General features: G+C 38.2%; 3 protein-coding genes across 6 annotated transcripts in view; all 3 read right to left on the bottom strand.

The window, feature by feature from the left end:
* The window catches only part of itgav (integrin, alpha V), a 45,728-nt gene extending 38,647 nt beyond the window's left edge, over window positions 1-7,081 (bottom strand). The window contains exons 1-3 of one of the 4 annotated variants that reach the window (XM_042001682.1): window positions 6,921-7,081; window positions 6,519-6,770; window positions 1,376-1,506 (exon numbers count right to left, since the gene is read on the bottom strand). In XM_042001682.1, coding sequence (XP_041857616.1) covers window positions 1,376-1,506; window positions 6,519-6,682 — 295 coding nt within the window. In that variant the 5' untranslated portion in view covers window positions 6,683-6,770; window positions 6,921-7,081. Of the gene's footprint in view, window positions 1-1,375; window positions 1,507-6,518; window positions 6,774-6,894 lie in introns of all 4 variants that reach the window. The other 3 variants (XM_042001683.1, XM_042001681.1, XM_042001680.1) reach the window with 3 other exon arrangements.
* Window positions 7,082-13,845: 6,764 nt separating this feature from the next.
* On the bottom strand, window positions 13,846-14,787 carry LOC121650563 (olfactory receptor 10A3-like). Its single transcript, XM_042002129.1, has one exon. The coding sequence runs from the start codon at window positions 14,785-14,787 to the stop codon at window positions 13,846-13,848; it is 942 nt and encodes a 313-aa protein (XP_041858063.1).
* Window positions 14,788-18,550: 3,763 nt separating this feature from the next.
* Window positions 18,551-19,960, bottom strand: LOC121650564 (olfactory receptor 6N1-like). The gene is made up of 2 exons (XM_042002130.1): window positions 19,002-19,960; window positions 18,551-18,587 (listed from the first exon to the last, which is right to left on the bottom strand). Exons 1-2 carry the CDS (start codon window positions 19,958-19,960, stop codon window positions 18,551-18,553), a joined length of 996 nt encoding a protein of 331 aa, XP_041858064.1.
* Window positions 19,961-27,108: the final 7,148 nt, after the last annotated feature.

Raw genomic sequence — 27,108 nt, forward strand, 5'->3', positions numbered from 1 at the left:
GGGGATACATGAGAAACTAAAAAAAGTGAGATAACTTGTTTTATCTTTTATTTTCTTACTTAATAGATCTGACTCTGGTTTTTATTATAAAGTGAGTGAGTTCAGGACAGGTGATCAGGATTACTACACAGATGTGGAAATGTACATGTACGTACATTTAAACTCTAGATCCTGAAAGGTTTCTCTAACAATAATGTAAAAAAAAACTGGATTTTCAGTTCCAGATACCTGTGATTAAATGTTTTGGGATTTCTTAATTATTATTTAGAGGTTATTATGCTGTTATTTTACTGGTTCTTGAGATCACGTCATGCTCTATTTGTGGACACTGAAAAAAATGTAAATTGACACCCCTGGTTTAGGGGGTACTTGGCAGAAAAACTATTCTAAAGGGGAACAATGTTGAAAAACAGTTTGAGAACCACTAATCTAAAGCAGTTTAGAGGTTTAGAAGTATACATACTTGAACTCAGCTGGCTGAAATGAATTGCTCATTAACAGGTTTGCAAAGAACTTGACAAGCATTTCTATTTCTTTGAATCAAGTGTTCTGGAGTTGGAGACAACTAAACCATGCAGGAGAGGGGTCCCTGAGGTCCAAGATTGAGAAACACTGCTCTAAAGGACTTAAAAACCTGTGTTTCAATTCAAACTTTTTCTACACTCATGTTCTTGTCATACTTTGGTCCATGGAGCTGAAAAGCGTAAGAGTCATTTCACTCACTGATCAGACTCGACTCTTATTCATTTCAATCTAGTGAAAAATGTAAAAACATTGTTTGGGATTTAACAGGACTGATGTGAGTTTAAAAAAAAACAACAGAAACAAATGTTTACAGACACTCCCAAGATCTAATTGTCAGCTTGGTATATTAGGGCCTTAAGGGCAAGATTTTGCCTACACACACCTTCTGCTTTATCTCACACATTCCTATATGTGTCTGGACATGATACAACAGCGGCTAAACCTTCATTATTGGTCAATAATACACTGTTGATGTGAAAATGTTGAAGGAGGCATGTCCCCGTCATTAAAAAAAAATGACAGAGTAGCTTTAGCCTTGTTAGTAGCCATTTCCATGTTAGATTCAGACTACTTTCACAGAAAGGAACACCAGGAAAAGATGCAGAATGTAATGGAGCGCTGCTGATCACTCTTTACTGCCAATTCCCCTGCAGCTGCATCTGAGCAGCCTTAACTACTCTTGCTGAAACAACATTTCCTGCAGAGAGCTGTTGAGGGTTAATAGGTTTATTCAGCAAAACCGTTGCAGATACATAAGCTGCCTGCCAACAGCTGAACTGTGCCAAAGCTGCGTTACTCTCAGCAGGTCATCAGGGCTGCATTAACATGAAAGATCAGGAGTTTCCAGTACCTGAGTTATCAAACTCCAGCTGCTGGCAGGCAGAGATGGTCTTCCAGGGGCAGCTGTACACTGCTCCTCGCTCTACAACTCTGCTGACGGATGAGGTGTTGGCCCGAGGGGCTCCAATCAGAACGTTGGAGCTGAGGAGAAGAGAGGATGTTATTAGATAATAGACAAAACAAGAGTACTCTCTTAAACAAAGTCCAGGTATCACATAACAGTTAACAGTGAGACTTAAATGTGTCATACTGCTGGAGATGTAACAGGTAGAAAGTTAATAGAACATTATGAGAAAGTACATTTCAAAATTAAAAGCAACCAACTTTTCCATAGTGATGCAAAGAATGATTAACATCAGACAAAACTCAGATGAAACAAGAAACAAGTCTGTCTGCCTTTCCGTACTAAATTTGTCAGCTTGCGTTTTAAAAGTTACACCCACATCGATGACTCCTTCTTATGAAGCTTCCTTAATTTGTTATATAGCTGCAGTCAAGCTTTAGTTTTTTTTTTGGCAAAACTCTCCAGCCAGATTCTTGCACCACAGAACTGTTGTTTAATCTTTAATCTTATATTGTTGAATGCCTCTCTGTAAGCTGAAAGCAGGTGTCAGCTGGACCTACTTGGCAGATTAATGCCTGAAAATACTCATAAAGGGTCATGACTGATGGGCTATGTGCACAGACAGACAGAGCCGAGGAAAAATAAACCAAAAGCCAAAAGAATTAACAAAAGAAAAATGATAAAGATGTTTTATGTAGAAACGGACAATTGATTCCTCCTGAATTTGGACAGTGAGCCTGAAGTCTGGCCCCATAAGTGCATCAGGATGAATGTCTTTGTGCCGTTGTGGCTAAAGGGGGATGTACCTTGTACTGAACCTTCTTTAGGTTGTGATGCACATTACCACCTGCTTTGTGCAAACACATCCAGCATCCTTTTAAGATGTGGTGCAGTGATGGAGCGTGTAAGCATTCGGTTAATTAAAACCTCCAGGTGAGTCTGAAGGTTAGTCAGTGGTTTTTAATAAAGCTGTGGTCAGGGCACAACCTCCATTTCCTAATATAACTGATCATTATAATAAGCTAAATAAAAGTAGTACATTGTAATTATCAAAGACCACATTCAGGTGGTAGATCTGAGAGTTGCAAGTGACTTGGACATTTATGAAGGGATATTTTTGCAGGCGAGGGAATGGATCTGGTAAAGACAATTTAATGCACGTGTGCAGTTCACTGGTGTTAGGAAGACCAGCAATAGAATTAAATCCCGTCTTGACTGTGGCTTGTTTTTGAATGAAAGCCATGAATGAAGACTAATGTCATTTTGTTTTATTGTATTTTAATTAACTAAACAGCAGAAGACAACACAAATACCGACACTGTTCAAGCATGTTGGCACTCAAATGTTCTTAAGAGTACTCCTGTGCTCCTGAGTGTTCGTAGGATTTATGTTTAGCTAAGAACAAACGTACAACAAAGATTTTCATGAATGCCAATTTTCATCAAAGTTTCTAAGAAGGACTTAAGAACAAATTTGTTCATGAGAATAGTTGGTAATTGAGGTCCAATGTTCTTAATGTTTTTAGTTTCCAATCTGGGCCACACTCCAAAAACACTGGGTTCTGTCTGGACGGGCCTGTGGCTGAATTCACCACTTATGTTGACAGAATACCAAAGAAGACTTTGTTTATAATAGTTAACGCTTTCCAGCTGGAAAAATTCAAACATCAGAGCTAAAAAAATAAGTAAAACTATTTGTTCACTTTGATCATTTAAAGTCTTAATTAATAAAATACTACATAACAAAAAGAGATGTTGTGCTTTTCCTTTTTATTCTTAATTTGTCATCCTCCATCTTGTTGCTTTGAGATATAAAACAGAGATGTTGAAGAAGACAACATCTCTGCATGCAGAACAGAAAGTCTTTGTGTACAGTAGCTTAGTTTAATTGCAGATTCATTTGGAGGCAGCCATTCAGTGGATGACAATGCACATGAGAAGAAAATAACTGCTTTGCTTTGTGAGGCTACAACTGTTGTGTTCAGAGGATATTGATTCATTGGGACAGAGGCGTTTTATTGATTGATGTGATGGTTTAGTAGGCTAAATCAGGAAGCACAGTAAGTGGAATGAAAACAGCAAATCAAGCAATCAGTACATGTACTTGTAATGATAATGCAGACTGGCATTTTCACTCGTTTTTTTTTTCTTTTTTTTTATAGCATCCGGCTACTTCTGACTGGAAATTCTGATTGAGTCTGCTTATAATGTCTATACGTTGCTTCCCTGTTTATGATAATTCAAACTCATCCACTGCACATGAAGAAAGCATCACATTCTGCTGTTTGTTATATTTTTACAGTAATAAATCCCTGGAGCAGCAATGCTTAAATTATTCAAATAAGAACGCAGGATAATGTTGAAGCTTGGGTTGAAATTATTCACGCAGACCAAAAAGTGGTATTTTTTCATTTCTAAACATAAATACAAACTTATTTATCCAACTCCTTGATATAAAATAAAATTATTTGGAATATTTGCTTACAGTTTAATAAACAAATGTCATGGCCTAACTAGAATGTGTAATACATAACTAAAGCAAAGTGAGTCTCCAATGTTGGTCCATTTTAGATTACGTCAGCTGTCAGTCCTTCATCGTTGCTTCAAGCGTAAAAACAGCTGAGATATTTGATTGGGTGAAAACCCAAGGTAATCATAAGCAGCAGATTTCAACCAACACGAACCATAACCACATAATTCCAGTTTTAGCGCAGACAGGAAGTTAAAAACCAAAGATAGAGCTCGAGTGCCTCTTAGTTTCCTTTCGTCTTTATAAAATTGGCTTAATAAAACAAAAGAAAACTGCTGTGTTTATTTGTTTCCAACATAATTTTGTTGCCTTTCTTTAACTGTGATTTACTTGCACCATATGTTCATGTCAAATTGGGTGAGGTACTATAACCTAATTTTGATGAGCTTTTCCTGGGATTAAAATATGTGCAACTTAATACAAAAATGATCATTTTAAACATGAAAAATGCCCAAAGGCTGAGCTGACTAAACTATTACAAACTGAAAACTAATAAAAATAATCACTTGCTTGAAAAAGGTGGATAGAAAGCTTCTGTCTGGAAAAAAATTCAGGAATAAAACACTTTTTTTTGTGTCTTTTTTTCCTGTTATTCTTTTGGTTGTGTATATGTACTACAGGATTATGTTTTGATTATAAATAATTGGAATTGGTAATTATGCAGGATAAGTCAAATATTTGACATGATTCTGAAACAAAACATAACACAAGCGCAAAGCCTCCAAAAACCTACTACAGGAACTCTGTGAATGTATGTTAAGAGACAGTGTTTTGCTATCTTTTCAAACAGATACTCTATAAACACAGCAGGAAGCACAAGCAGGAAAACTGCAGAAATAGCAATTACAAAGATGTTCCAAAGGCTCTATACAATATTAAACCCATGCAGTGGAAATAGTGACCTTAAAAATTCTTCATGTCTATAAATAAGCAACTTAGTTTTACCTCAGGCTTCTTTAAACTGCTTTGAATGAGTAAGTTTTTTATTATGTTTACAAGTTTAAAGAAGAAGAAGAATATATAGAGAGGACTGCAGAGCACAGGCAATATTTTGAGACAAAATATATGTTGTTATAAAATGACTAATTAAACTGTTTAAGAGAGATGGTTACAGAAATAGCTTTAGATAAGTTAGGTGAATGCATGAGTGCAATACTAATGGCAGCAGTAAAGCTAAGCTGGATTAGTTTAGCCTTGAAATGTTAAAGTTGGTAACTTATTGAAAATAATTCCAGAATTATATGCAGAGGTATGTTTATCCAGATTTTAAATATTACTGTCCAGTTTAACCCTTATGTCCATATATATGGTCACTTTGGGCTCCGAAGACACCAAGCAGGTAAATGCAGAACTTGAGGTTTAGCAACTAGTCTGCAGAACAGGGGAAGTGTCATGTTGGCCACTTCCACTTCTGTAGTTTAGTTTAGTTTTTTAAAAAGTTAGATAAAGTTTTTTTTATTTATTTTATTATTATTATTATTGCTTTCATCCTGTCTTCTGTGTCTATAAATGGACCTGAGTCTTTGAATTCAAACTTGTGTCTGTGCACTAGGCGTTGTTATTGACTCCAAGTCCAGAATAGTCTCAAGTTGCACAAACATGAAGCAACATGCTTTATATTGTACCTGCAGTTGTTGAGATAAAAGTTCTAAATATCTCAATATCATTACAGGAAAAGTAGAAAGCTATAAATCATTCTGTTTTCATATAAGTCAGGGAACATTTTCTTTTAGTCTAAAACCTTACAACTATGCAACTGATTTTAAAGCATAAGATAATGGTAATTCTATAACCTTAAAAAGGTTAGTCCAAGAATAACTTAAGGGATGTTTATGATTTTTAAAACCTGAAAGTAATGAATCCTTATTACTGAGAAAATCTTCCATATATTAGGCCATGTGGGCCCTTACATTTTAAGGCTGATCCAGATATGATTACTTTATGGGGTATGTGGCTAAAATTGTTAAGACTTGTGCAAAAGGAAAAGGAATGTGCAGCATTTTATCACTGTACCTGCTCCAGGTGAAGCTATTTCTGTTTATATTAAATAGTTTACTAGTTTGGTACCAAACAAAAGAAGCGTACTGATGCAAAATGTGTGGAATATTTGTTTCAGATTTTCTCTGATCTTTGTCTTTTCTTCTGATTATCAGTGTCTCTTTGGGTCTCTAAGATGTTGTTTTGGGTAAACTAACATGTTAAAGAGACACAATCACAAAGTCTAGTAATCTAAAGGAATCACAAAACAAGCACCAACAATGTCTTTGACCTGTAAATGAAATGTTTTGTTTGTTTTATGGAAAATGTTGATTTTACAAAGAAATAAACTGTCAGAAAAAAATACAAGGATGATAAAATTGCAATATTACCATGTAAATGTGAAATTTATATAAAGAAATTAAAATTCTCAAATACTTTTAAATCGAACTAAAGTACAATGCTTTTAGAAACATGTTTTATTGGAGATAAGATGCTATGTCCATCTTCCCACATCATCATTATTACAACCACTACCATCATCATCATCATCAATGTGAATATACTGTGATAGATATCTTACATTGTGTTGTCAGGTTTAAAGAAGTCCACCGAGAAGCCGAAGTAGCTCCTTTCGGGTCCGGAGTATACGAAGGGTTGGTTATCATCCAGGTTGAAGGAGCTACAGCGATGGAAGTGCAGACACACCAGGACGAGCAGCCCGACAGCTGTCCGACCTCCTGCCATGGCTGTTGCTGGAGACCCCCGCGGTTTCACCGAGGAAAACACCGACGACGAAGATGCTGCCAGTTTCGTTATTAGTTAGCAGGACGTCCTGCTTAAAACCACAAACAGTTTCACTTCAAACAGTCTCAAAATCAGTCCTCCAAACACAGTTCTCCCACGCAACCGTGAAAGGAGCAAGTCGTCATGTAAGTGCTAAATGAGAACACTTTTACCAGCTTCCACTGCGACCGTTACACACCCAGCAAGGCTGCGCCAGAGAGCCTGAAGCCAGTCTGCTTCCCCGCGGCTTTCCGTCCACTTCTTTTAGCCGATAATTAATAATAATAATCACAGAAGAAGCACGGGAAGAGGCCGCGGCTGTGTGAGCCAAGTGTGCCCGCGGAGGCTTGTCTCAACAAGCTAAAGTCAGGCTAATTTACAAGCGAACGTTAGTTAAACGACTTCCGGTATAGCCCTTTAAAAATAAAAGCATTCCCACTGGTTGCGCTGACTCAGCAATTTGAATGTGACTTTGGTATTTTCATCTTTAGTCGTTCAATTTGTTTAATAGAATATATGATGTTGACCATTTATTTAGTACCTTCCTTTATATCAGTGGTGCATTTTAAATTATACACTAACAGAATACACGTTTTAAGAAACAATGAAAGCTCAACATATCAGATGTTGAAATTGAGACATTTTAGTATTTCAGCACCAAGACTTTATTCCTGGAAAGCTATACAGTTGTGATGGATGCAGTATGTGATTTAGTATTGTCTTGCTGAAAAATAAAAGGTTTTCGCTGATGGAGTTGGTGTCTGGGTGGGAGCAGATATTGCTGTAAACCGTTATGTAATTTTCAGCTTTGATGGAGCCCTCACAGATGGGTAAGATCTCACGTTATAGCCACTAATTTATTGTGTTCACACATGGCTTCTCCTTTGCATGATAGCGCTTTGACATGCAATTGTGGATTACACATTGAATTGTGTACACAGATAGTGATTTCTTGAAGTGTTCCTGAGCCCATGCAGTGATTTATAATGTAGAATCATACATGTTTCAATATAGTGTCCCACCCAAGGGCCTGGAGGCCATGAGCATCCAGTTTTGACCTTCAGTCTTGTCCCATGCCCACAGAGATTTCTCCTTATTCCCTAAATATTTTGTTCATATTATATACTGCTGATGCTGGGATATTCAAAGTCTTTGCATTAATACAATGAGGAACATTTTCAGAAATTGCAAAACTCTGCATTGCTGCCTGTTGCCAATCAGTCTAGTTAATTTTCAAATGATCCTCTAATTGTTTTGTTTTTTATTTGTGCTTATTCCATCCTTTTTGCTGCCCTTGCTCCAACTTTTTTTGAACAGTGTCGTGGCTATTAAATTTAAAATTAGCTAATGTTTTCCATGAAATGGTAAAATGTCTCATTTTTAACATCTGATATGCTGTTTATGTTCCATTGGGAATAACATTGGTTTATGAGATCTGCAAATCATTGCATTCTGTTAAATTTTACACTCCAAACTTTTTATTTACACTTACATTTGAGAATTGTCTAATTAGTCTTCCAAAGAGCTTTGAATGTAACACAAATGTTGTTTAGCCTTGTTGGATCCAATTTGCATGTGTCTTTTATGGGTTCTCAGATAAACCAAAACTGACCAGATTTCTGGAGATGAACAATTGGTTAAACTGATGATAAGCTTCGTGACTCAAACAGAATACAGGAAAGGCACAAACTAGGGCAAAGAGTCATTTGTTGGATGGAGTTTACACTCTGTGGTTTAAGACACACACATACATGTGATTTCATAGGCATCCTTTCTGCAATCCATTAAAGTTTATCTGGATTTTTTTCTTTTTACAGCATGCGCTGATCTTTTAGGGATTTACAGACAATCATGAGAAGATTCCAGACATCTAATTAATCAAAATTTCATTTATTATGTGCGTTTATATCATGCTGACACTAAACAAACTGCTTTCTAACTTTAATTGTTTTTATTTACAATAACAGCAGTGGCTCTTACACTAATAATTTTCATTGTCATGAATTCTTCCTTATCTAATATGTAATACATAAAACCTTTATGTAAATATTTAGAGGTCACTCATACACATTAAGTCAGTATTACTTATAACGTTCATAAGCAACTTAAATCAAGAACAAACTCAACAGTTCAGATTTTGGTTATATTCTGAAGGGTGAAAGGTTTTTTTCCCAGCATGTCTGATTTTAACTTTACAGGGAATACTGTTGATGTACAACAGGAAGCTCATTCCACAGCATCAGGCAGGAGAAACACACACTTCTGTAAGACAGACTGGCGTCACCAGAAAACAAGGAATTTTTGTTGTAATGTCCTCCATCCTGTCCAGCTGTAGCAGCTGATTGTGGGTCATCAACTTGTGTTTATCACCAGAGTGTAAATTACCACAAAAAAGGATAAAACATGCTGAAACTCGACGTTTAACACTGACAATAAATATACATGAACTTTTGTTCACCTCTGTTCCTCTTTTATGTGGTGTACAATAAACACTATAAATACAGGAAATGTAAGGATGTTAGGAAAGTATAGGTTCATATTATTTGTATAATATGAATAATGACTAATTTAATACTTCCTGTGGTAATTTTTCTTTTCAGACTGGTGGAAGTGAAGAGGAACTGATTTCTCAAATTCCACCCTGTATGTGTGTTCGTTCTTTGTGGAGAAGCAGTTTAATAAAAATAGAGATAGAGAACCCATTTTCATTTGATCAATTCACATTACTTTAATTCATATTTGCTTCAGATTACGTCTGGGGATTCTCTAATTGCTTTAAAACTGAACTGATGGAATATCTTTTCAATGCCAGGATGAAAAAAAAAATGCTCCAAACAAACATGGCCTGTTTCACTATTTTAAGACATATTTATGTTTTAAGTATTGTATATGTCTTTCAACTGAGTCTAAGAGAAACTAATCCAATCAGAAACAAATAAGTTCTAAGTCAAGTAATGAGACAGAAGTCCAGAGTTCTGTTCCATTTCTAGGTTTTATACCCAATATTGTTTATGTTTATTCCCACATTTTCATATGAAAGCTTTCAATTTAGGAACACAAGCACTCTGTGCTCCCACTTGCAAATAGGCAAGTAAAGCCTACAAGTCCATCCATGAATCCCAAGTCAATCCCAGGCAAGCCAATACACGTTTATGTTCAGTTTAAAGAATTTCAGACCAGTCATGAACCATCTTCTTAAATCCAAACACAACATGTCCTGAGCGGAGAAGAAAAAGTCCAGGCCAAGCTCAAAGTTGGGCTTTGAACTTCTGTTCAAATCTAGGACAGACTAAGTTATGACAGGTGAATGCTACAAAGCCCACATCAAGTCCAGGGTCAGGAAAAACAAACACACTCAGTAAGGTCATAAATTAATTTGAGCCGCACCCAGTCAGTTACAAGTCCTAAGGTAGGGAGAAGCCAAAGCTGGGTGTAGTTCTGAAAGCTTTTGTAGGTCCAGACTTTACATCCATTCATTCAAAAGATTCGTGTCTAATTTCAGTCCTAATCTAAGGCAAGTTTTTGGCTCCTCTTTTTGACAGCACACACAATACTAGCTCAGAAAGAGATTGCATGTTGTCTTACAACAATAACAGTATTCTGTAATGCTCTCATGGAGTTCCACCCTTGTGGTTTTCTGTCTATAAACCCACAAGAAGTCATGTCTGTGAGCTGAAAGCTTTTCGTCTTATTTGGCCATGAACTGCTCTGAATCACTGCTACAATGAAGTGTGCTTTCAAGAATGTGTGGCAGAACTCCCGTGAGATTCACCAGAGGGGGGAGGTTAATGTGTTTATGTGTGGATGGGGAAGAGGGGGGAGTTTAATACATATGGTGTCAGACATCTGATGAAGGTGTACGGTATCAAGACAAACGTTCAAGGTTGTCTTACATGCATAATTAATATGTATGTATCACCACGTTATAGGGAAAAGCAGAGGAAAGCACGGTGTGTGTGTATGTGTGTGTGGTTGTGTGTAAGAGATGGTGTAATGGACATTGTGTAAGGCATAACTATGCAGATTACGTACCATGTAGAGCACAGATGCATGTTAGCCTGCTTCTAATGTAGTGGAAAGCTTAAACCCTCTTGAAAGTCTGTTTTTATGAGGACCAATCTGTGTTGTAAGTGGGAGGAGGACAGGGGTGAGGACATTTTTGCAAAGTGAGGACATTTTGGCTGGCCTTCCTTCACTTTGGACTGGACCTTAAAAGGTCTGTTTAAGGATGAAGTGCCAGTTTTAATGGTTGAAATGAGAATTATAACCAAAACTTGTTTCTCTCTGTAAATCTTCAACAAATGATTTTTGGCCACCTGGTGGCAGCAGAAATAAATAAACCCAGGACAATCTCACTGCAGAATGTGAAAAAGATATGCTGATCCACAGTATGGAGTGTAACACTTTAAAATTATAAGACAAATTTTTCTTTTTTAAATGAGGGTTTAACAGCTTTTATATTCCTTTGTTCTCTTTTAAAAATCTTTTTATAAACACTTGTTTTGGTACATGAAACTGCCACAAAAATAAAGTTTTTGAGATGCCAAAAGCAGGGGACGGTCGGTGGTATTAATCTGCAGACTTAGATGGACAACAAATGAAAATTGCATGCACTAAATTGTTACCAAATATAGTGCAAAATTGTAAATTGCTAACACTAGTGGGACACATGAAGATCATCTTTGGACATTACTAGCCTGTCGATGTTAGGCTGCACCTCGCTCCCTCCAGTTGAGTATGTCGTCAAGGTGTGAGTCAGTCAGGGTACCTCTGAGTCTGGACTTATTGAGGTTCATGACACCGAAAGTCTCCTCACAGATGTAAGTACTGCCAAACAGTGAAAGCATCACCTGTGCATGATTCTTAATGTGTGGATATCTTTGCAGAAAGATCTGTGTGTAGAAATCCTTCAGATTCAGTGACATGAATCTATTCTTTAGCTTAGTGTCACATTGAAACTGTTCCATCTGAATGTGGTCTGGGGCAGAGTCAGTCAATAGTTCCATATCTCCAGCACTTTTTCTAATGTCTATAAAATACACATCAAATTCCATGTTTAGGGTGCTGACAAGTTCTGCATATTCAGGCAACTTCTCCTCTACCAGGTTTACTTCTCTCAGACTGGGGAAGTGAGCCACGTTTCCTGGAAAAAAGTAAACAGTCTAAAGTTGGATTGGATTGTATTAACACCGAGTTAAATTTTTAATGGCCTTTAATTTTTAAGTTAATATGAATAGCAGAACCATGAGTGATGTGTGAAGCCCCATACAGTCTTATATAAAGTACTGGAGACCTGAATATAGAAAGTAACATGATTAACTACCATTACTGTCTGGATTCTCAGAAAATGTATGTTATGGCAGATCTTTCAAGTGTGACATACTTGAAATAGTTTTGATATCTAATCAGCGGGCCCATTGTAATGGGCTTGTGGGCCAAAATTGGCCCGCAGGCCCTACTTTGGGCACGCTCAGGGTTAGTGAAAAAAATACATAAATTCTAAAGGTTATCATGTTTTGGTACATGTGCAGTATATAAGGAGAAAGTATTGATGGGAATTTGTATAAGTGTACACACACTACCAGCACCAGTAGCAGTAACAGGGACATCATTTTAATACCTTTGCTCCCATCTAGTGGTGCAGCAGGCTGGTGTCCAGTAGTTCTGTTTCTAACTAATCATTCATAAAAAAGAAGAAGAAGAAGAAGAAGGAAAAAAAAGGATATTTACGCTAAGATAGTGATTAAAATAAACCCAACATGCTTCACCAGAATCTAACTTTCATATCAATATTTATTTAATCATTTCATTCAGTTCATACTGATTATATTTATAAGGGAAAGCAAACACAACGGTCACTACTGTTGCAAAGTTTAGACAATTAGAGTATGCTTTCTATACATATCTAAAATTATTAAACAGTAGTTCACGTACTATGTACACAAAAACTGTCCTAAAATGTTCACTTCTTGTGCCTCTGGGGTCAGAATGACTCCAACACATTTACCTCTTAGTTACAGCATATCGTATTAATTTTAAATCAGTTCTTTGTCACACTTTTATTCTGGTATAAACAAAGTGTAATGAAGACCATATTATTGAGTAACCGTCATTATTTTCATACTATTTTGATGAAAACACAAGATTTCATCTGTGGTCAGATGAAATAACTCTTTATAAATTGCAGGAAGAAAATTAAACCACTAGATGGCAGCACAAGTAAGCTGTTTTATATGAAACCAGAGCATTACACTTTGGCCATTAGGGGAACTTAAAAGAACTAAACTATGATCTATAATGTGAACTATCAGGTTATGGTTCATCATTATAAGATACATCCTGCACTGAAATGTATTTGCATAAACCTAAATCTGTGTAGAATACAACACCCTTCTTACTTAGATTCAGGACCCTGACTGCTGGTTTAAAGCATGCATTTGAGTTGGGGGGCAGTAAATAGATGTTTCTTCTCTCAAAGCAGAAATGCTCAATATTGAAATTAAATGAAAGATAAAATGCTTTGGTAATTTGCAGGTGATGTGACTCTGGTATCATTGATTCTGCAACATTGTTTGGGTTTTTCTGCTGTTTCAATAGCACATTATTGTTTTAGCAATATTCTACTGTAATTTTTATGGCCAAGATTATTAAATAATTTATTTTTCTGCTGATACAGATTATCAGGAGAGTAAAGTGTTTAAAACAAGTTGTTCTGAAACCCTTAGAGGAGGATAAGCATCAATGACCCAAGCATACATATGGAGTTTGACAAAAACAGAAATGAACACAAGCTGGTGATGCTACTGACCTTTATTTCACCAAAACTAAATTCAAATCAATTTTATTAGATGGATCCTATATTAATATAAAAAAGAGTCAACTTAAAGTGTAACTACACCCCCTACTTTTGCCTACTTTTGCATAACTCCACCCACTGCCAAAGTTTGAAGCCAACACCAAAATGTTTGTATTGTGCAAAACACTTTAATCTATAATGCTTTGAGCATTAATATAATATGACATTAATAAAAACAGCACATATATAACAGAATATAAGAAAATTAAACTTTTATAAACTTCTCCTTCAGCATATTTTATTTTAGTTCTCTAAATGTATTTATCACCTACATTTGAGTGTTTTTCATCAATCTAAGAAATCCAAAAATCACTCCTTTGATTTGAGGCAGTTTCAGCCCATAAACCAAAGGATTAATGATGGGGGGAATAATCAAAAACTCCAGAGACAAAACAACAATAACAAAGGGATTAATTTCATAATCTTTTAAACGATTCAGCAAGAGCTCCCCAAAAAATGATAAAGAATAGTTCACAAATGTCACCATGTGTGGGAGGCAGGTTTGCAGCGCCTTTCCTCTGAAGTCAGACGAGCTTCTCCTGGAGACAAGCAGAATACGCAGGTAGGTGTACAGGACAAACAACAGTGGAAGAAAGATGGCTGTTACAGTAGCAATCAGACCTGTTATGTTGTTCACTGTTGTGTCCACACAGGAGAGCTGAACCACAGGCCAGTTGGTACAGAAAAGCCTGTTCAGTTTGTTCCCACACAGAGGCAGACGGATAGTGAGGGAAAGACAGGCACCACATATAAATGCAGGGTAGAGTTCAGCAAAAATGATGAGCCGTAGCACCATCTTGAATGTCATTTTACTGTGATAATGTAAAGGTTGACAAATAGCAACAAACCGGTCATAGGCCATGATGCTGAGAATCGTCATTTCACATATTGCATACATGTATAAAACAAATATCTGGATGAAACAAGTGGAACGTGAGACATAATGAGTGTCTGACACCATGTCAAAGAGAAACTTGGGGAAGAAGCCGGCTGAGCCGTACAGAGAGTTAAAGGACAGGCAGCAGATGAAAACATACATGGGCTGATGCAGATATTTGTTCAGGCAGACAGTCAGAATAATGACAACATTAGCACAGTTAATAATCGTGTAAATGAGCAAACACAGACTGAAGAAAACATATCTGACTGGACCAAAATCAGAAAATAAGGCCAAATGAAAGTAAGAATTGAAGCTGCTGTTGTTCTTCATGTTGGCACAAACGCACAGCTGGACAGATTTCTTTGCCAATCAAAATTTACAAATTTAAAGTTAATAAAATTAAAAGTGAAAAAAACTGTATGCAGCAACAATCTTAAAAGAAACAGAAAACAGTCTTTGCAGCAGGTTACAGACAAATCTTCAACATGCAACACCCTCCCCTGGACTAATCCAGACAACGTCAGCCACTGAACTTATAACCCTGTTCTTCTGTTTGCAGAGAGCAGTCACATGCACTAATAAGGTTCCTTGGGGAGAAAACATTGCCATAGGATAATATACAGTGAAAAAGTGTTAAGCCACCCCTTGTTTCAGGGTACTGTATGTTGCTGGGAAAACAGAAAAGGTGCAAGCATAAAGAAAGACAATAAGCAGCAACAGTGTTGGTACAATTCTAATGAGCTTCACAATCCAAATTTGGCATAAGCAGCTTTATTCTTCATTTATTCATTTATTCATTGGTCCTTTTCAGTGGCAAGTCCAGCATTTTGGAATACTCTTCCCCACGAACTAGGCAGCCACACTGATTTAGGTTATTTAAGGCCAAACTCAAAGCCTCTTTATGTCAAAAGGCTCTTGTCTTGTAGAACTTTGTTTTCATGTATTTTAATGTGTTTGTTACTTTTAGCACTTTCCTTGTTACCTATTAGTTTTAATCTGTTTTGTGCTTTTAACACTTTCTATTAAATTTCCTTTATTTCGTTGTGGTTTTGTATTTATTTTTTTTTATAAAGTTAAGCGCTTTGGTCAGCTTGCGTGTTATTGTAAGGTGTTGTAGAAATAGCCTTTGATTGATTGATTGAATAATTGATAATTAGTAGTAGTTTAAATGCTTTACTATAATCTATTACATTGTAATACTTGACCTTTAACAAGTTTGTAATGTTTAAAACAGACTGGAAGCAGAATGCTGAAATGTATAATTACTTTTTAAAGCAAAATTACAAGAGTAACTTTGTTGTTCAACCTGATGGGTATTTGTATACACCATGCCTCAGCTACAATGTATAAAAAGAACCAAAAAGTGCTTGACAGAGACTATATTCATGCAGCAGGAGGCTATATCCCCTCCAATGCCTCAGAGTAAAGTCATTCATAATTGAACTTGTGTTTTATTTACAGTAAATTCATATCCACCGTAACTACCCATTTGATCTAAGCAATAACTCATGAGACTAGTGCAGCTACTGGGTCTTCTATTACCTTGGCTATACATTAGTGTGGAGAGGTCAATGACTAGCAGCACAAAACAGGCAACCAGCGATGGGGAGTCAAGTCTGGGACTCAGGTGGCTGTTAAGCTGCATTTCCAGTGACTTGAGACTTGACTTGGACATGCACTCAGATTTAAGACTCGACTCAGACTCATGATTTGAGACTTTTGAACAATCTTAGTTTTTTCATGAACATCTCATTCTCCGATCTCCTGTCTGCTGTCATTTCCCCATACGTAACACTGACGTAACACTGACGTAACACTGACGTAACACTGACGTAACGTCACACAGACACGCCCGCAGTGCATTCGTAATCAATCAAAACACTGACAGTGAATGCACCTGTTACTGCAGCATTGTTGTTACCTTTGGGTATTAAAAACTTAATAAAAAGGGACTAGTATAACAGTATTAAACTGGAACGTCTGTGGTATAAAAATCCAGGGCTCTGGATCCACCACATCCACCTTCATCCACCTTAAAATACACCTGTAATATAAAGCTAATGTTAGCATCTATGTTAGCATCGAGCTTAGAGCAACAGCAGTGTAAACATGAGCTTCTTATTACTTTTGTAGTAAAATAATGTTTACTCCATCGGATTGGCTCTACTAAATGTGTTCAGAAGGAGAATGAGACGTGTACTGAACAGTTTCCATTAATTGCTGATCAAGTTAAACTGGGTCAGACCCACTGTAAACAATGCGGTTTAACTGGGTCTGTTTAGTAGAAAAGTACAGTCATTGCTGATTTAGAATGTAAGGAGCAGTTATTTGACATGCAAGTATTTGATCTAAATTATTAAAATATTAAGTTTTTTTTATTACATGGACGTGCAACACTATTGTGAAACTATAATTTGAAATACACAACTTTTTCTTTGAACTTTTTCTACAAACTTTCTATGAACTGATAAGACAATCTGCCGTATGGCACGCCACTATCAGCTTGATTGGTTCTCTACTGCCACCTACTGTTGATTTGGCTGTTACTGCAGTCTGTGGCTGCTACCATAAACTAAAAATCAAACGTTAAAAGACATTTACAGACTTAATGGAAGCAAAAAAATTATGAAATTGTTTTGTTTACAAACATTTCTTCTTTAAAAGTGTTTTTTTTTTTTTGCACATAATGTGGCCCTAAAGAAAAAAAAAAAAGGAAAGTTTTCCTGAATGTTTTTGCTCTGAGACTGGGTTGTACATCTTTTAAAATAGACTATCTGATAATTGCTTCTAGTTTTATGACCTTCATATCATTGCCTGATTTGTCTCACTAACCCTGTGATCAATTTGGCCACTTGTTGCTTTTAAAAAAGTAAGCAATGTAAAATAATTTCAAATAATTAATAGTAATTTTTAATTTGATCTCATATTTAACCATTTCAGTATCTTTTTATTGTGATTAAAAAAGGCTGTGACATGATTAATCGTGATAAAACAGTATTTCTCCTTCTTTCTTGGTCAATGATCAAGAGTAAATCGATTATTTTACATTTTTATTCAATTTGAATCACAATAGTCTGTTTTTTTATTACTAAATAAACCCAACAGGTTATAAAAATCCAAAAGCTTTGGTCATTTATGGTTAAAGAACATATAAGAAAGAACTTTCTATTATATTTTAAATGCCACTAAAAGCAGTGGCTGTGTAAATCATCAGGTGTAACAGACTGATTGTGTGATAACTTTATTGAAATTGTAGATAATAAAAAAGCCTTCCCCACACAGCCAACTCCTCAAGCATCATAACTTTAAACTGTTGATTTACAGTGACTTGTTTCACTCTGTGTGCCCTGCAGCTGAACATATATCATAAAATTAATTAAGAATGACCTCAATATACAGCTGGTTATTTTCTTTTACTCAGCATCAGTAACAATAACCCCCCACAGCAAAAAATACTACATAACCAATATCAGCACTGCAAAATCATCACTTGCACTTCATTAGGTGTTGCCATTTGGGCCCAGTGATGCCTACAAGGGTCCGATTAACCTGGGGTTTTTGATTAGTTATTAAAAACCTGCAGCAATAAACCTTGAAGTGAACTTAGACGGTAACCTCAGACTTGACTCACAAATCAGCTCAGAGGTCAAGTCTAGTTTCTTTCAGCTGAGACAACTGTTGACTATTGCAATGCACTTTACGTTGGGCTCAGTCAGACGTCCCTTGGTCGGCTGCAGCTGGTCCAAAATGCTTCAGCATGACTAAAAAAACCAGAGTACATTACTCTGTCTTGGCTTCTCTTCACTGGCTACTTGTTGCGATGGACTGGTGACCTGTCCAGGTTGTACCCTGCCTCTCACCAGCTAAATGCTGGGTGAAGCTCCAGCTTCCCTGTGATCCTTAATGGGCGAAGTGGTATAGATAATAGATAGATGGATGGCTACCCGTTTGTTTTAGAGTCAATTTAAAAATTCTTTTATTTGTTTTTAAGTGTCTCCACAGTCTCACCCCACAGTATCTGTTAGATTTCTTTCAGCTATACACACCGTCATGTTCCCTTAGGTCAGCAGACCGGTCACTTTTAACCGTCCCCTCAACCAAGAGGAACCTTAGAGGTGACAGAGAAATTTCTGTAGGTGGACCAAGACTGTGGAACCACCACATATTAAGGAGGCCTCTTTACTTTTTGTTTTTAAATCATTGCTTAAAACTTTTTTTTTTCCCCCCTGTGGCTTTTAACATTAGTTGAGATAATGGGTTTTGTGATTTTCTTTTTATACTTATTTTAACTGTTTTATTGGCTGTTCATATGTTTTTATACATATTAAACTTTTTTTCTGTCTTTATTACTTTTATTTTGGTGTAAAGCACTTTGGTGAACTGTGCTGTTTTTAAAGTGAAATACAAATAAAGTGGAGACGAAGATGAAAAATGAACCAAATCCATCTTTATAACTTAAAAGAATGAAATGTGTTAGATTTGTAAATAACACCAAGGCATTAGTTTAAAATACATTTATTAATAAATATCCATATATAACATACATTTCTGTAAACTTGTTCCAGTAATAACACATTAGATTGGTTTGGATGGAAAAAAACAGCCCCTTAAGGTGTTTAGAAATTTCTTTCATTTTCAGGCCATACATGATTGGATTAAAAAGAGGATGATACATTATTAATTGTAAAGTCATTATTAATCTTAAACTCTTTGGGAAATCTGAATCTAGCTGAATTGTAACGACATCAAATGCACACAAAATGGAAAAGTTGACTAAAACAATTAAATGGGGTAAACAGGTCTGTGCTGCTTTTCTCTTCACTGCTCTACTACTTCGATAGGTTATCATCAGTATCCTGGTGTAGGTGAAAAGAATGAAAAGCACAGGGAGAACAGCAACATTTAGCAGAATCACTGTATCGTGTATAATTTGTGCTCTGGAGACATGACACTGTAATTTGTAAATTGTATTGTTGCAAAAAACTCCTTTTAAAGTAGAGCTGCAGAGTTTTTTATCTGCGCTCAGCCCAGCTGGTACAGCGACTTGAGAGGCCGGCAGAATCCAGGCTAAGATCAGGAAAATACTCACTGTAGTTTTCCGCATGATATTTGGATATTGCAGAGGTTTACATATAGACACATACCTGTCATAGGCCATGGCTGACAACAGTAAGAACTCTGAACCACCTAAAGAGTAAAACATGTGAAACTGCAGAAGACAAGCTGGATATGATATGACCTGTGTGTCAGATAAAAAGTCAACCAGAAGCTTTGGATATATAACAGTGCTCCAAAAGACAGAGTTAATTAACAAAGCTGCAATAAATATGTACATTGGCTCATGCAAGTTTTTGTGAATCCATATAAGGTACACAATAGTAGAATTACTCCATATTATCAGAAGATATATTATAAGAATAATCACAAAATAAATAAGTTTATATTTGTCCAATCCCACATGCCCATCAAGATATACATTAGTTATATTTATTCCATTATCCATTTATGTCGCCTAAGCTGGAAGGAAGGGGTCAAATGTATCATTGACAAATGTTAGTAAGAACCTGTAATCAGTTGTGTAATTTAGACCTCTTTGCTCTCCATGGATCTCATTAAACTCTTCACTCAGTTCTTCATGTAAACAACTTCTTTAGACTCTGAGGACCTCAACTTGTAGAAAGTGTCAGGAGGCCGGGGCTGAAAAACAAAATCAGAAAGCCTTTCACTGAAGCTGCGTCATGACCCAGCTTGGCCGGAGATGGTATGGTTGTACAAAAAAGAAGAATATCTTTCAATGAAAAGTTGCAATAAAACTAGTTCTGAAAGCTTTTTAAATCTTAACATAAGACATTTAAACAATATAAGATGAAATGTGCAATCTTAATGATCAACTGGGTAATAAAATATAAATATACAATAAGTGGAAACCTAGCATCTCTATCAACAAGCAGAAGCATTTCTTTTTACCTTACTTTAATGTTTTAATACAATACTCATCCCAGCCTCCAAGCACAGATCAATATCTCGGGACAGCTTGCATGTAAACAAGTTTTAGAAACTACTGAGGCAAAATGATGCACAGTTTCTATATATTAGATAAAAAAAGAGCTAGTACCTTAGGCTGCAAGTAACTGTTAATATAATTAAAAGCTGCTGACATTAACTCACAGCTGCCCATAATGACTATTTGATTATGAATTTAAGCTGTTGCAGTGACCGTCAAGTGGGTAGAAGCCATCCTGATTGGATCCCCAGATTGGGACATCCAGCCAATCAGAGAGGAATGTAGGAGAAACAGCCTGAATCACAGATGATTACAAAGAGTTAGTCAACGCAAGGGCAGCAAACTCAGGGTTGTAACAATCTGTCTAGCTATCTGATCTTTCTCATTTATAACGTAGAAGATACTCCATATTAAGGAGTATCGTCCATATGTATAAAGATACTCAGTTCGAGGAAATATTGCTGAATGGTTTAAAATATGAAAGACATGTAAAATTATCAATCAAGAAGAAGGAAGGAGGTAGGAAGCACCCTTAGTATAGCAAAGACATATGCATACAAACAGTATTAAGGGATAAAATAGAGTAGGAGAAAGATGTGGGAAACTTTGCAGAAGTCTTTTGTAGTGAACTTTTATCACCACTGACTGTCAACCAGAAAATATGAAGTTTGAAAATGTGGTTCTTATGCGCCCAAAGGATGCTTCTTCATGCAGAGTGCAGGGTTGGCTTCAAGAGATAAATAAAAAGTGTCCTGAAAGCCTTGATTAAAAGATCCCCCACCTGATTCTAAAAGTAATTTGTTTCACATCAATGACATTTATTATGTTCCAGCTTGATCCAAACTAGCCCACTTCATTTCAACTGTATACAAATAATGTAAATAAATGGAAAAATGGCCTGGTGAAGCCTACCAATCACACTGAATCTTCACTTTAATTAAGTCATTTGTACTGATGATGCACAGGCCAGCAAAGGAGGGGAGAACTAATCAGAAATAGAAGCAGAAGCAGTTGACCAGTTAGTGAAGGGATGTCCAGTTCTGGTCCACTATCCTGCAGGTTTTAGATGTTTCCCTGCTCCAACACACCTGATTTAAATGAGAAGAAAGGATTTACGCACAAATAAACACAAAAAGCAAGGTTAGCGTCATGGATCATCAGAGCCTGTATCCACCTCAGAATCAAAAGACATCCCACCGGTTAGTGTTGTGTCAGAACTGTTGGTAATGATTTTTGTTTGGGATGTTTAAAGAGGTGGTACTGACACTAGACACTGACAGCCTGAAAAATTGGCAGGGGGCAATCTGAGAAGCAAGAAATCTTAAAGCTGGAGGCAAAACACACAGATTCTTACAACCTGGAGTGCAGGTTAGAGGTTGGCCGGCTCGGTAGAGAGGCGATTTGAGGTCATCATGTTAAAGGCCAACATATGACACCACAAGTTTGAGGGCTACTGGAAGGAAATGAAGGTTTGGCTCTTCCAGGGCTATTTTCTATGGTTGTTTTGGCTGAGTAAACTCTGCTAGTAGCTAACAGACTCCAGTATTCTTGAAGCAAATGCTGTATTACCTCAGCCTGGTGACTTTCATTAATAGTTCAGAAATTCCTAACCTCCAGCTACTCATTGCTGAATCTAAATTAGTCATATGAGGTGGTGATATAAAGTGTGCTCACAGTTGTGATGTATTCTCCAAAGGTCCGAAACACAGGTTTTTATCATTTCCCCCATATCCTTCATTTATGGGGGGAGGATAGAGGAGGTTCTTTTACCTCTAATCTACCTTTTTATCCCCCTCCTCTCTGGCCGTCGCTGTATTGTAATCAGAGTATTTGTTATTTAAATGTAACTGATTACTACGTATTAAACGGTGCCATGTTTATTGAAAATGTTAGATTGATTTAACATTATTGTGCTGGATATATGTTGCAAAAAAAACTGGTAAAGTTGCAGCCAAGAATGTTAAAGGATGAATCAGCACTTAATGGCTCACAGCTAAAGGCAAGGCAATGGAAGCGCTTTACATAAAACATTATAAGCATGACATATGATGCAAAGAAAGCATTAATACTTAGTAAAAGGCAGCAACAAATAGAAAAATTAAGTGGGGCGAACTTAAGGTATATAAGAGATACCTCTATATATTACTCAACACAGGTGACACACACTAAAAAGAGGGTTAATCTGAGTTTTATTCCAAGCAGTTGGTTATACTAAAATAAATACACCAGTTTGCACTATTTATTTGTTTTTTTTAAGCTTAGCCAAGTCAGGGTTGTGCTCACAGTGTCAACTTCATCCAGTCACGCTTTAAGGAGGAAGTGCACCCAAATGCAGGGTGGAGAGGCAGGAGGCAGACAGATGCAGGAATGAAGGTTTAATTAAGATTCACCAGAGAAAATTACAAGTCCTACAAAAAATCCTACAAAATAAAACAGGAAGGACAGAACTCAAACTGTATCTGTAGTGTGACAGTAGTGTGACAGTACTGTTTTTAAATCTACTTAAACAAGCCACAAGTAAATTTCACCTCTGCTCTATCAGACACAGCAGTATGCAGTACTGGAGCTCCCCAGAGGTGTGTCAGTTCTCCATTTTCATTCACCTTTTACACAAATTATCCTGGCAGTTTGGAGGCAAATCATTTTATAGTTAAATTCTCTGATGATCTGTTTTAGTTAGCCTACTAACAAAAAATCTAATGCAAATACACATAAATATTCTGTTAATAATCTTGTATTGTGGTGTGATGCACACAAACTTATAATCAATAAAACTGTTGAGATGCCTTTTGATCCCTCATCAGTGGACAATCACAATCACAATTAAGCAGGTCACTTCCTTTAGATATTTGTGTGCATATTGACAATGATCTAAGATGGAGCACACATGTCTAATGTTTGCTCCAGAATCCAACGTTTTTAGATACATCATCATAAGCTGGTTTGTTAATCTCACTGTAAAATCAAAAACACAGATTCCTAAACTTGTAAAGATAGCAGGCAAAATCATGGACTCCCCTCAATCTCCAGGACCTTTATAAGCAGGCCACATGCAGACTGGCAAAGAACATCTTATCAGATATTAAACATGTTTTCGTACTATGAATATTTGATGAATTCAGGGAGGATGTACAGAGTTTCTCTGTGTAAACACAACAGATACAGATACCGTATCTGTAGATATTGTGCAGCAATCCTTTTTATCTAAGTCAAATGTCTCCTAAGGGAGACTAATAAAGTGACCTTTGACCTAAGGCGTGGCAAAGCCAAAAAATTTTCTTTTTACCTCTCCTTCATATGATCTTTTGAACACTAAAACTGCAAAGACCTGATTTATAACTATGTAATTTTTTTATGTTTGCTACTCTTTGGCTGCTAGTCACATCACTGAGTCTCACGATGATGTGACAGATATCTCTGCTTTCATATATCATCTTGTTTGCATGGTTTGCTGAAGGTGGCGATATTAACAGAAGCTCTGAAATGGACAGTGATGTTTTCTTTTTTTTGTTTTGTTAAGTTCCCATATAATTGCTTGGTGTTTGTAGTATATTTAGTTTGGATTCTTTGCAGAGTCTTTAGCTGAGTTTTCCCCTGTGGTTTTGGTACGCGACATGTTAGGACTGGTGCTTCTTAGCATTTGCAAAGATCTTGTACACTAACCCATTAGGGGGAAAAAACAACAACAACAAAATAAAAAACAAAAATAACAAAAAACAAACAAACAAAAAAAAAAACAAAAAAAGAAAAGAAAACAAAAAAAAGCCCAATAAAACAACTAAACAATCAGAATTCTACACAAAGAAAAGCAAACAAATTAAAGAAAACCTAAACCCTTCCACTATCTTCTGCTACAATGGATTCAGCCCAATCAAAGGAGATCCACACAGCAGGGACTTCTTTTCCTTAGCGGAGCAGCTTCCCAGGAAATGGTAACTCAAAAGGAAAGTATATTAACTGAAAGCAAACCAAATCAACAAGGTAACAAAATGAAGTCAACTAAATGTGTGCACCCAGTTAGTCAACCACCCTGCCAAACTGGCTAATAAAAATGTGAAACATAAAAGAAATTGTAAGTATTACAGATAAAGTGTCTACTGAATTAACTGTAATAAAGAAAAAGGTTACCCAACCAGGCTTGATGTGTGTGGCTGCCTAGGTGGCCATCACAGTGATCATTTACTGATGTGTCACCAATACAGCTAACAAATAGCCTCCAATGCAGGACAATGATGTTGTTAAAAAATGCATCTCAGCAACTTGTTGAGCCTTATAGGCTTTTTAGGAAATTAAAGTACTTCTAATTATGCGGTTTAGAGTAGAACTGGGACTCATGGCAAAAACGGTAACTTTTTTTTTTTTTTTAAACCTGTCTTGTCCAGCATCGTTGCAAACAGAATGATTGTCTGGCTGCCGTCTGATGCTGGGCAATTTTACTCTATCAAGCAGGGATTTATACTACATGTATAAAGTCCCTCTTGATGACATGAAAAACTTTATTAAATCAGACTCTTAATGCTGGACTCGACCGGAGGGGACAGAGAGAGAGAGAGAGACAAGAAAGTAGAGAGAAGAGGGAGGGGAGAGAGAGGGACAGAAAGGGTGTGGGGAGTGCGGGTGGGGACTTGAAACATCATACAGAAGACCATGTAATCCATACTACTTACAACATATATAGCTAAGATCATCCTAGCCAGTAGGTCATTACACAGCTAGTTGGTAATAGTAACAATAATAATAATAAGAGTAAGAGTAATAATAATAATAAGAACAGAAATAATAAAAAAAAAAAAAAAAAGGAAAAAAAAATATGATAATAGATATAAGTGAAACTGCTGTATTCAAGAACACGCGCAGAGAAACCTGTGTGGATGTGTTGGAGAACTCGGCCACACGGCGACGCAAAGACTGTGTGGAGACGTTCAGGAAGGAGTGACCATGCAGAGTGATCATGCAGATGCCACCTCACTTGAACAGAGGCCAGAGTCAGGCCAGCGGTCCCGAGACCCAGGCCACCAGCCCCCCCGCAGGCAACAGATCCCGACCGGTCCACAGAGACGACCACTCGCCCGCCCAGGAAGGCAGCAGCAGGAGACCCCAGCAGGAGCCGCCCCGCGGACACAGGGCACCGGCCCCGGCGGGCCGAGGCCAGCAGTCCCCGACCCCCCCGGGCACCGGCCGCCCGGGACAGACGGGGCAGAGGGCCCGGGCCCAGGAGCGCAGGGACACCCCCCCCCCCCCCCCCCCCCACAGGCCGAGGGCCAGCACGCCACCCGGGGGGACCCGGCCCGCCCAGACGGCCACAAGCCAGAGGCCAGCCCCACACCCCAGCGCCCAGCCGCACACCCCGAGAACCAGTCCTGCCCCCCCCCAGACCAACACACACACACACAAACACACACACTCTCCTTCCACTCCTCCGTTCATCCTCCCACGCATACACCATTCAACCCTCACATACTCTGTTCTCCCACACACACACACCATCCTTCCACCATCCATCCTTCCACTACACACACCATCCTTCCTCCCACACACTCACCATCCTTCCACCATACACTCTCCCACACCTACCCCATCCTCCCACACACACATCATCCCTCCACCACTCATCCTCCCACACATACACCATCCTCCCTCTCATACACCATTCATCTACCTTCACACCTCCCACACACACACACACACACCATCCTTCCACTACCCATCCTCCCACACATACATCATTCTCCTACACATACACCGTCCTCCCTCTCCTACACCAAACATCCACCTTCATGTACCCCATCCTCCCACACACACACACCACCCCTCCATCACCCACTCTCCCAAACATACACCACTTCCCCCACACACACACCATCCTCCCTCCCATACACCATCCATCCTCCAGCACACACACCATCCTTCCACCATCCATCCTCCCACACACTCCCCCATCCCTGCACCATACATTCTCCCACACATACCCCATCCTCCCACACATACATCATCCCTCCACCATTCATCCTCCCACACCCACACCACCCCCCCTCCCACACACCACGCATCCACCTCCACACACCCCACCCTCCCACACACCATCCCTCCACCACCCATCCCCCCACACCCACACCACTCTCTCCCCCCCCCCCCCCCCCCAACACACACACACACAAACACCATCCCCCCACCACCATCCTCCCGCCACCCCACGGGGGGACAGCCCCAGCCAGGAGGCGAGGAGACACGAGCCAGTGAAGTGAAGTGTAGTGAAGAGTGGGGGAGGGGAGGGGTCAGAAGATGTAGGTCCAGAGGGGAGTAGGCCTCCCCCCTGGAAGACGACCCGCCAGTGGCCTAGGGCGCCCCCGTCCCCCGCCGGCCCCGAAGGGTGTCACAGGCCCGGAGCAGGCACCCCAACCCAGGCACGCCACGAACCCCCCCAGGGGCCAGCCACCAGCCCAAGGGGCCACTTTGCTCTTTCTGAGTGGGAGGGGGGCGAGGCAAAGGAAGGGAACCCCAGGCCCACGCCCCCAACACCCGGCCAGGGCGCCCCCCAGAGGACACGTCCTAACCCCCTGCAAACGCACACATACTCTTTTTTTTTTTTTTTTTTTTTTTTTCCCCCCAGCCACTCACACACCCTCTCACACACCTCTATACACCAA

The sequence above is a fragment of the Melanotaenia boesemani genome, chromosome 12, assembly GCF_017639745.1.
Source record: "Melanotaenia boesemani isolate fMelBoe1 chromosome 12, fMelBoe1.pri, whole genome shotgun sequence".
In the NCBI taxonomy this organism is placed as follows: Eukaryota; Metazoa; Chordata; class Actinopteri; order Atheriniformes; family Melanotaeniidae; genus Melanotaenia; species Melanotaenia boesemani.

Coding starts and splice junctions, on each gene's coding strand:
- LOC121650563 (XM_042002129.1), bottom strand. CDS start 14,787: ATGAAGAACAACAGCAGCTTCAATTCTTACTTTCATTTGGCCTTATTT.
- LOC121650564 (XM_042002130.1), bottom strand. CDS start 19,960: ATGGATAATGGAATAAATATAACTAATGTATATCTTGATGGGCATGTG. Junction 18,588..19,001: donor TGGAACAAGTTTACAGAAAT/GTATGTTATATA, acceptor GTCCACCTACAG/AAATTTCTCTGTCACCTCTA.